This window comes from Falco peregrinus, chromosome 9 (genome assembly GCF_023634155.1).
Source record: "Falco peregrinus isolate bFalPer1 chromosome 9, bFalPer1.pri, whole genome shotgun sequence".
NCBI classification, from domain to species: domain Eukaryota; kingdom Metazoa; phylum Chordata; class Aves; order Falconiformes; family Falconidae; genus Falco; species Falco peregrinus.
This window is the reverse complement of record NC_073729.1, coordinates 9274478-9285319: the sequence shown is the minus strand read 5'-3', so window position 1 is coordinate 9285319 and position 10842 is coordinate 9274478. Positions and strand designations below refer to the sequence as shown.

General features: G+C 39.4%; 1 protein-coding gene across 13 annotated transcripts in view; it reads left to right on the top strand.

Annotated features, from left to right (window-relative positions):
• DENND5A (DENN domain containing 5A) overlaps positions 1 to 10842 on the top strand; it is a 70870-nt gene that overhangs the window by 39115 nt on the left and 20913 nt on the right. For 5 of the 13 annotated variants that reach the window (XR_008748734.1, XM_055813640.1, XM_055813631.1 and 2 more), the window contains 8 exons: positions 1033 to 1248; positions 2164 to 2398; positions 2850 to 3000; positions 3566 to 3659; positions 5665 to 5772; positions 6762 to 6893; positions 8524 to 8676; positions 9496 to 9600. Coding sequence is in view for 12 of the 13 variants with exons in the window: in XM_055813640.1 (XP_055669615.1) it covers positions 1033 to 1248; positions 2164 to 2398; positions 2850 to 3000; positions 3566 to 3659; positions 5665 to 5772; positions 6762 to 6893; positions 8524 to 8676; positions 9496 to 9600 (1194 nt within the window). In the remaining variant the exon portion in view is untranslated. The remainder of the gene's footprint in view (positions 1 to 1032; positions 1249 to 2163; positions 2399 to 2849; positions 3001 to 3565; positions 3660 to 5664; positions 5773 to 6761; positions 6894 to 8523; positions 8677 to 9495; positions 9601 to 10842) is intronic. The other 8 variants (XM_055813639.1, XM_055813641.1, XM_055813638.1 and 5 more) reach the window with 3 other exon arrangements.

Below are 10842 nucleotides of genomic sequence, written 5' to 3'. Positions count from 1 at the left end.
GTCAAAATTTTCTCAAATGAGTAAATAAAAAACCTGCTTAATGCCAAATACCCAGTTAATGGGGAGTGTGTAGATGCCAAGGGCTATTTTAGAGATGCGGTTAGAAGAAATGACTGAATAGCAAAGCTTTCTCTAGCAGAGAGCATGGCTATACGATGCCATGTATGGCTGGCCTTGGACTGCTATAACCAAGGTGCTTAAAGAAGCATGGGACAGCTGCAGCAACTGCATCATTGTGCCGATGATGTAAGCTGTAGATGTTATATCTAATTATGTGTGGTGGTGCCTCTTAAAATAATTAATGAAGGCAGGGGTAGCAAATGCACATTCAAACTGGTGCGTGAATGCTTGTGGCTTTGATTATTTTTTTCCTAGATAATTCCTATCAAAACTGACACAAATTGAATATCTGAATCTCGGCTGCTGTTCCCATATATCTTAGCCCACATATTAACTGAAAATGCATTTTATTTCAAAGATTGCTCTGGGCTGTTTAGGGATGAATTGTGCGTTATGCTGCTAAGGCTACCAGACATAGACAGCTTCCTTGTGCTGTACATTCTGTCTGCATTTGAAGGCTGGTATGTGTCAAACTGTAACGGCACTAAACCTGGACTTGTATTACACTGGGCAGAAATAAGTATTTGCCTAATAATGCAGCAGTACTAAAACCCCCTAAAAAGCCTATGCAGGTGATTAAAAAGTACAAAGAAGTAAGTGTATGGCATATGTGGGTATGTATATGGTTGCCATCTATCCCATCTTGATCTAAAGCATATCCAGTGCAACCAGTACTAAAGTAGGTTATGGTTTATTATTGAAACTGGAGCTTTTGTAGGCAAAGATTTTTTTCTAGTTTTTTTTTTTTTTAATGTTGCTGTTCTGTTACAGTGCTTGAAACTGCAAGTTGTTGGGTTTTTTTAATTGGGATGTTAACTTGAGGAGTAGCAGCTGAATGGCAGATTAAGATCTAGTATACCTAGAATACCTAGCAAAGCAACATTACAATTTTTTTGTGTGTTTCCTTCTCAGCTGGAGGTGCGAGAGGAGACCAGTAGCAAAAAGGATCTTAAAATTCAGTGTGATGAAGAAGAATTCAAGATTTACCAGCTGAACATTCAAATCCGTGAAGTTTTTGCCAACCGCTTTACTCAAATGTTTGCAGATTATGAAGTATTTGTCATTCAACCCAGCCAGGACAAGGAATCTTGGTTTACTAACAGGGAACAGATGCAAAATTTTGATAAAGTAAGTTGTAATAAGAAGGTATGTCAATGTAAAAAAGTAAAACAGTACTCAAACCTAAGAATTTGTTTACAGGGCCGTGAAATGGAAAACAGTACTGTCAAAATTGTAATTTTTTTCCTTAAGTTTCAGTGTTCCCCCCAAAAAAGTCACATGTATATTATGAGGAAAAATACATACATGAGCACACTTAATACAAGTAAAGATACTCTTTTAAGGATATTATAGAAGAATACAGCTTACAGTAGAGAAATAGCTTAGAAAACCTCACTTTATTGCTAACCTCTACATTAAGGTTAAATGTTACTAGTGAAAAGGATATTTATCTTTTTCACCAGAAGAATTGCTGAATATGTTAATGAATAAAGCCACGACCTCATGTAACACATACATACATGCCAGTGTCCTCCTAGCTCTTTTCTAGGGAATGCAAGACCTCGTTCTTCAAATTTTGCTACTGTCTTCTTTACTGGAGATCAGATACTTGTCAGCAGGGTAGTTCACATGGGTGAAGATTATGTTGCAGCTCTGCCTGCTAAAACACTACTCTGATTCCCATCAAATTGTATGGAAGGATTCTCATCAACTTCATAAGCTTTGAGCTCAGCCAGCGGAACATAGTATCTGCACCTGTGGTACTGTTGTTGTGGTTTGCTGGGATTGTGCTGAAATTTTTAGAAAATTAAGGAAATGCTAAAATCACAGTTTAATACTTACTGTGCTGTATAGTAGGTGATTGTCATGAATTAGAATTAATGTAGACTATTTCAGAGATAGAATTGGTGTGTGTAATTAAACTAGGCTTTAAGTGGTACCAAAGCTCTCTCGTACATCCTTAATTAGAAAAAATTGGTGCTTTTGGTGGATGTAACTCTCTCTGCAGACTCCCAAACACTCTTATCTCTTCTTGTCTGTTAGGCATCTTTCTTGTCCGACCAGCCTGAACCTTACTTGCCTTTCCTCTCGAGATTCCTGGAGACCCAAATGTTTGCATCTTTTATTGACAATAAGATTATGTGCCACGATGAGGATGATAAAGACCCTATTTTGAGAGTATTTGATTCTAGAGTGGATAAAATCAGGCTGCTAAACGTTAGGACACCGACTCTGCGCACATCTATGTATCAAAAATGCACAACCATTGACGAGGCTGGTAAGAGTAATAAGCCACTTTCTTGATGCTTAAGAAAATACAACTAGTCGCCGCTGGTTTTTGTAGACATTAAAATTAAGTAACAATTCATGCTTTGAAACCTCAAAAAAAAAATAGACCAAAAAAGCTGAGGTGCAAAGCTGAACTAAATGTTATGTAGGAAGTTGAGATGTGAGATGAAATTCCTCTAAAGTTTAATTGAACTTGACTGTTTTCCTGCATGCCTTGTGTGAAAAATGTTTGACCTTAAGAATATAAACATTTTTTTTTCCTTTTGGTGACAGTTCTTTGATGTTTAATATACTGTTGTACTTAGTGTACCTGTTTGGGTCAGTAAGAAACTTCCACCTCCCCTGCTAAATTTGAGATCCACTTTTAGTTGAGGATGTGTGATTATAGATACATGTCTGATGAAGACAGCTTTAAAATACAAACTTTTTTACTGTTTCAGAGAAATCTATTGAATTAAGGCTAGCAAAAATAGATCACACTGCAGTCCACCCACACTTGCTGGACATGAAAATTGGACAAGGGAAATATGAGCTTGGATTTTTTCCCAAGCTGCAGTCTGATGTTTTATCCACTGGACCAGCAAGCAACAAGTGAGTAACCTGGGGCAAGAGGTGCTGGAAAGCAAATTCAGTGTCTCCTTTTTAAAGTGAGATCAAATCAGATTATATGGGTGGGTTGTGTGTGGTGGGTTTTTTTTGTTACATCACTTGTATTCTTTCTTTTTTCTTTTTAAGATCTGGGCTTCCAGGGGCAAATTTACTTAAGAAAGCCCTATTATGTTTGAGGTTATAGTTGATTTACTTTGAGTTACTTATAATTACTGTCAATATGAAAGCAGATCTTCTTACTGGATCTCAGTTAAGGCCTAGCAAGTATTTTAGAATATCTTCTTAGAAGAACTTTGAAAGAAAAGGAAAAAGGTGTTAATTGTGACTGGGTATCGTAAAATAATGGAAAAACACAAAGCAAGTGTATAATGATCTAATTTTCTGAAATCCTTTGTTTGCCCGTATGTATTTGCAGCTGTGCTTTGTTTGATGTAATTGATGTCAATGTATTCAATATAAAATTAGATAGAAACTACTTATTTCCCTCATTGCCGCTGCCCTTCACCTAACTCTTGACATTAGCTTAATAATACTCTTCCATCTGTAGGTGGACGAAGAGAAATGCTCCCGCACAGTGGAGGCGGAAGGACAGACAGAAGCAACACACAGAGCACCTGCGTCTTGACAATGATCAGAGAGAGGTGAAAATTGTTCAGCTATAGAGATCTGATTATCTTTTTCCTCCCTAATTGCCTGAATAATGCTCTGTAACCTTTATGAAATGTCTAGACAGTTCCTTGCAGTTTCTGCTCTCCCTTATGTGTATCTAATACAAATTAAGTTCGTGGTCCTTAGCAGACCAAAATATCTAACTTGCTTACTCAAAGTTACACCATTTTTACCCCCTCTAAGGACAAAAATGTCATCCAGTGTTATGAGCGTTCCCTGAAAATGTCATCACATGTAAAGATTATAGAAGGGGAGGGGAAAGCAGGGAGCAAGGCAGAAGAGGGGAGTTAACCTTAACAGTTTTGTTTTTAGCTGTTTCCTGTCTCTAAATAACTCAGTCACTCTGTGCTGCTTTTTTATGTTTGATGGAGGAAAGATAACCACCTCCAGAGAGTGATTAATTTCATCCTAAAATCAGAAGCATTGCTGTTTTGGAGTTGCCTGTTCTTCTTCTGTAGACCATAAAAGAAGTCTTAAGGTGGCAAATGGACACACAACCTCCTGTGAAGGTGGGAATGTGAACCCCACCGGTGCTGTCGGGTTTGTGTCTGCCTGTTCCAACACAGCACTGATAATTTCTCCCACCAGTGCTTCTGCAGCTGACACAGTTATTCTTTGTGGTGAAGGGATTTTGAAGGATCTGGGTGGTGTGAACTAATTACAGTACAGTTTCTGATTTGTGTGATACAGACTGAAAACTTCTTGTACTGGATGTTGATGTACAGGTAATTCCAAGAATCATCTGGTTTAAAATTTCAGAATTTTTTTTTGTGTGTGTAGTAATCCCAAAGCTTTGCTTCACTTTAAATGTATATTCTTTGTTGAAGACAGTATTCTCTTGCCTTGCTTAAATACCCTCAAAAAAGCTTCAATTGGAACTTTGTAGCCTTGTGTCAGGGTAGTGCTGTCAAAGTCAAGTATCTTTGTCTGTCCAGTTCATCCTTTTATGGTAGTGATTAGTTTAATTTCCTTTCCTGTGTACTCATTGCCAGAATTTTCTCACTGGTTTGTTAAAAGTTTGTTTAAGTATAGTGTTGCCTATGTCATCCATAACCATGTAATAGAAGAATGTCTGCATAATAATAAAAAAACCTATGAGTAGTTTCTGGCTTTGATGTATTCTGTATATTCCGATAACTCTAAAGTACTTTTTACTTTAGAAGTAACAGAAATGAAGACTACTTGATTTGTGACATCATTATTGCTTTTAACAATTATGATGTTTAGCACATACAAACTTCTGGGATGCCAAGTAGGTAATTACAAAGGCAGAAATCTTGTAGCCTGTGGGTTATTTTGTTTGTTTTCCTTTTTAACTGACGACTCACAAGTTGATTATTCTATAGGAATTACTCTGTCACACAAGGCAAATAATTTCCAAGGAATAAAATTTACAATATTTATACAGTACTAAAAATTACAAATACATGTTCAGGTGAGGGTACCAACTGCCAGATTAATCTGTGCTGGTGTTGTAGCGTTTTGTGCTGTACCTTTTTAACTATAATACTGAATGAACATTGCCCTCCCTCTGCCAGGTGAACCAGAGGCTTTCCTGTGAAGTTGGAAAGAATGGGGAGGGGGCCCTTCTGAGGCCAACACTGGAGGTCAGGCTGGGCAGGGGGCAATGGTTTTGAAGTGCAGTGCTGTGAGTTGTAGAGAAACTGAAGCTTTGGAGCAGGCAACAAAAAATCTGTGGAATTGAGACTTAGTGGCTTTTAACTTGAAAATCTTTGTGCCCAGTGGAGACAGAGTTTATACCAATCCAACGACTGAGTGCCGTCTTTTCTTTTTTCCTTTCAGATTCATTACTTACAAGTTGATTTTTATGTTGAATGCTTGGGAGTTCTGCGTTGTATTATGTCTTCACTCTTTTCCTTTTCTGTTTTGCATGCTTGCTTTTATTACTTCATATGTGCTTACCACTTTCACTTTACATGGTCTGCTTGGCTTTTTGCTACCAACTTGTTCTGCCAGCACCTGGACTTTTCCATGTCAGAGCTTCAGTTGCAGTTCTGTTTAGACTGGGACCAGCATGATTGGCCCTTCATGCCCTGTATAAAATCTGTCTCAGAGCGTTATCTGGTATGTTGAATGCACAATATGACACTAATCATAGTTCTGGATAAAGATGCACAATATAATGTATATATCATAGCTGTTTAGTTGCAAGGCTGATGGAGAAGGTGTGGTTTTCCCTCTGCGAAGATCATATGTTGGACAGATCTGTCTATTTGCCAAGTTTTCAGTTGGTTGTTATTTCAGTGTAAGCTAGATAAGTTACCTAGATAATCTGAAATGTGTACTAATGCTGCGTATTCTGTCAGTGCCTGTACAGGATTTTCTCTTTAGCACTTATTCACAGTTAACTGTGCCCCAACCAATCCACCTGGCTTACAAAACATTTGTCCTATTACTGTCTCTGAAGTGTAAACAATGGCAACTCCTTGATGGCAGTAACAGGAGCAGAAAAGCTCTTTCAAGTATAGTGAGTTCAGGAAATCATTTTGCTCAGAAATGCAGGTGGTTCACAGCTGAGAGCTGTGTGTAGCGTTTTGCAGCTGCTTCCTGGGAGGGTGGGTGAGAAACAGGAGATCTGCAGGAATGCAGGGCATGGCACAGATCTCGGGTATTGTCAAAGCTGCAGGCAAATTTTTCTTGCAATCCCTACGTAAAGCAGCGTGCCATTCGAATCGTCTTGGTCTGGGTAATTATTACAAGCTTGTCATTTTATATGAAAAAATAACAAGACAGTTCTCAGTGGTGGACGGAGTAGTTGAATCTCTCTGCATCTCAATATCCTTGGCAGTTTGTGTTGCATTTTTGTTACTCAGCAATGTGTGTTCTAATACTAATTGATATAAACGGGGATTTGATCTCCGGTGAAATAGTACCTGAAGTGTCTCAGCCCAATAGAGTGCTGGATGTAACAAGGGGCCTTGTCTGAAAGACCACGTGATCCTTTCCCCCTCGTTGCACAGGAGTGGGTTTTAAAGATAAGTTGACCCTTTTCTCTTCAAAGTAGTCTCACTTGCGCTTTTCTCTGTATTTGTCAATTTTCTACCCCAATGCAGAAGTATATCCAAGAAGCCAGGAATCTGGGCAGCACTATTCGGCAGCCCAAACTGTCTAACCTCTCCCCATCGGTAATTGCACAAACAAACTGGAAGTTTGTAGAAGGCTTGTTGAAGGAGTGCCGAAATAAGGTAATACAGAGAATAATTCTGTTCTTTTGCAGCTCACGGCCATCCTTTATGGACTATTTCGTGGTCAATGTGTTTGAACCCCCTTCTTCTGCCATCTCTTTCTGCTTTGTGTCTATAAACATTTTTGCCTGGTATCCATGTGAAGATTTTTGCATGGTAGTGAGAAATTCATTAAGAGATAACATTGAGAAATTCCACAAGGAGTGGAAACTATCAAGCAGATTTATGACAGAGAATGTGAAACGTTAGAAAGCGATTGAATACTCTGATGGGTCTTTATCATCCTGCTGCCCATGTCTATTATAGCGTATTTCAGTTCTCACTAACGAGATTACACTATTTCAATGAGAGTGAATATTCCAAAAGAGGAGGTTGTGGTGAAAATGTAGGAGCTTGTATCATACTAAAGGATGTGGGTTAACAAACTTCTGAAATGTTAGTTTTCAAGCACTTTACAAACTAATGTAGAATTTCTTCGTTGACATGCTTCACCATTATATATTTGACAATATATTAATCTGAATTAAGTGTTAATGTTTATATTAGCACGATAAAGAGAATATTTATCAAGTAGACACATTCTTGCCTTCCGTCAGTGGAGGTAATACAGCAATTGTATACAACTTTTCATAAAACCATGTTTAATACATGCATCTACTTCTGATTTCACTTCAGTTTTCCGTATGTATGAAACAGTCCACATAATCACCTTCACTTAATAGGGGCATATGAGGGTGAAAATCCGTAGGGACAGACTTGGCTCTTTCACCGTGGGAATGCAGCTGTAGTGAATGTAGTGAGCTTGCCATTAGCAGAGAGAAATTACCAGGGGAGGTGAGGAGGAGGAGAAGCTGGAGACTCACTTGGAGTGCTTAGTCTCAGCTAGGACTGTGCATAGGTGCCTAAGGGAGTATTAGTCATTTTTGTTGCTATTCTAGAGTAGCTCTCAGATGAAAAAACCTGTAGGAGAAGAGCAGAAGTGATTCCCTGGTCATTTCCCCCTCCAGATAACTGTATGATTAATATATTGTGACTGGGGGACTGTACTTTAGAGCTTTGGTGATCCGTATGAAATTGTGCACTATTTGGGAGCGTGTGGTTCATCAGGAAACTCAAGAGAGATGCTCCAGAATGGGTTTGGTTTAAATGCAGATACTCATCTGGTAAAACAGGGTCTTACAGGAATGACCTATCCCCCTGCTGCTTGGAAGCACTTGGGCACGTTCCCCTCCCCTGGCAGGGGACGGACACAGTGTGCTGCTCCTGGTCCAGCCTCCCCAGGCTTCAAACCCACCCAAGACATGTGTTGCAGGGCCTTGCTGCTGCACCTCTAGCTTGTCAGCGTGTGGCCTGCTGTTCCTTTTGGGGTTACTCTGTGGAGGCTTATGTGCCCCTTCGCAAGCCCCTTGTCAGAAAAGTGGAAGAGCCAGTGAAGTGGTCAACACTGGCGCTGCCATGGCTTGAAAAACAGGGATAGAAGAAATGCACTAGCTTCAGAAGTACTGTGTACACCCAGTTATTCTGCCAGATACTTGCTATTGTGTGCTTCCTTGTTGGCTATTAAGTAAGTGTAAGTGATCTTAAAAGTTCCCGCAGAAAGAATTAACTCTTTTGCTTTCTCCTTTTTGAGACCAAGCGGATGTTGGTTGAAAAGATGGGTCGAGAAGCTGTGGAGCTAGGTCATGGTGAAGTGAATATCACAGGCGTAGAAGAGAATACCCTTATAGCCAGTCTGTGTGACCTCTTAGAGAGGATATGGAGCCATGGTCTGCAAGTCAAACAGGTGAGGAACGAATATTCCTGTATGTTATCTGAGCACACTTCCCTAAAATCACATGTCAGAGGATACCTTTTGTGTGTATGTAGGTGTGTTAAAATACTTGTGTGTGTGTCCCCAGCCCTTTTTATGTCGTTTACTGCAGCCTTGTCTGTCTTCACTTTTTGCTGTGGGCTATGTGCAAGCATACATCTAGATGTGCTCCACAGATGACTTCTTGGGATACTCTTTCTGTTTAACCTGGGGTTTTGGTTTGATTTGTGAGTTTTGGCATTTTTTTAATAGGATGGTGAATGAACTATTTCGGTGTTGTTAGTACTTTTGTTTGTGAAGTTGTGTTGACTAGAAGGCAGCATGTGCCAAAGGTGCTGTCGGTGTGATGTGGTGTGGAGAATTTGTTTTCATGAAGGATAATTTAGTTTTTAAGAGTAAAAAACTTGCTATTGTGTTTTTTTTCTGAATGGTGTAGGGATAGTTAAGTGACTATTGTCAAGCACTAGTTAGAGGTGTTTTCCTATGAAATTAATAATTTTGTTGTGCTCTTCTGTTTGGAGTCGCTTGTGGGACTAGATGGAGCTTGAAAGGCTTTTATCCTTTCCTCCTCCTTTGTACAAAGGAATAGCAAGGACAGTGAAGATGTAACTGTCGTTTTTTAAAAGAACGTGCAGAATAAATGCACATAATCCAGACAACTGTAATTCATTATCTCTGTTCCCAGCACCCAAGCGCCAGCATTTAAATCTGCTCTCCTTCAAACTATGTAGCAGTTCTCTGTGTGAAGATTTATCATGTGATTCTTTCCCTTCCCTCTTGTATATCACTTAGGATAGAAGCTGTACTGCTTTCGTCTTAGAAGACAGAGCATCAGCATACTCTGCTTCAACTCAGATTTGGGCCTTTCAGACCACCAGACGGCCAACCCTACATAAGGTTAATGCTTTGGATTGATTGCAGATGTTGGCAGATGGTGCTGAATGGTGGAATAAAGAGTGGTGGAATATAATAGAGGCCTGATGGAGGAAGTGCAGTGCATCTCATATTATGATCCACAGTTTAAAAAAAAAACCAACAAAAAACCAACAAAAAAAACCCCAACCAACGGCCTAACACAAAAGCACCACCAATTCTCTGTGTGTTCTGGCCTTTATTAAATATGCAAAAGCCTGCTGTTTCATACATCGATTTTATTTTATTTATCAATAATGAGCCAAGGAGAACTCTTCTTTCTCAATTGACCTTAGTAATGAAGATGGCTTTCCTTCCACCAATCCCAGCTTTTACCTCTCCCCTGCTGATGAACCCTGATAGTTCTACATTAGCTACCTACTGATTCTTCCACGTGCAAAGTAAACCCACACCTTCCTGTGCCCAGAGCAACGCGGGAGAGTTGCTGGATACAGGGTCTAATGACTGAAGTAGTCTGAACTTTCTGCAGACCTTGGTTATTCCCTTGCCCGTTATGTCCCACTGCTTTCCTTAGGCTGCCTTCCTTTCCCTTATAGATATAGCTTGCATCATCATTGCTATTTGCTGAAGTTAAAGAAGAGGAACATGATGGTTAAAGGAAGTGGGCAGACAGATACTGCATGAGTTCTGACATTCGTCGTGATTGTTGACATTTTTGCTGCCAGATCCTTTGTTTGCTGCTTGATGTGACTGTTGCCGTTCTCCTTGCCATGGCAGCTGAACACTAGACTGCGTGTGCATGTGTGTGTTTGTTGGGAGTAATGCTGTTGTAGATGTAACTTGTTCCCTGGTTGATAGTTTTCATGCCCTCTTTTCATAAGACTTAAAATTTTGGCTTTCCATGTTGGATCAATGAAGGCATTGAGCTTCTCTGGATTTTTTTGTATCTTCACCACTGAATGCATATTTTTAATTTATCTTGATACAGATGTTACAGACACTCTAGGCTTTATCTTCTGGAGCATGCCACTTCAGGAATAATGCCTCATAGTTCTTTATGTCAACTGTAGTGAGCTATAGGATTGAAGTGTTTAGAGATTTTTTTTTAAAAAGACAGTATAATCAGAGTTAAACCGTAATTACTGCACCTCTTAGGAAGGCATTTATATGATTTTAGATTACTTTGATAGTGCTGAATTGTCAGCTGTGCTTTACAGTTAGGGTTTCTGCACAAAATGTTGTAATAAAAAATATGGCTTTATAATA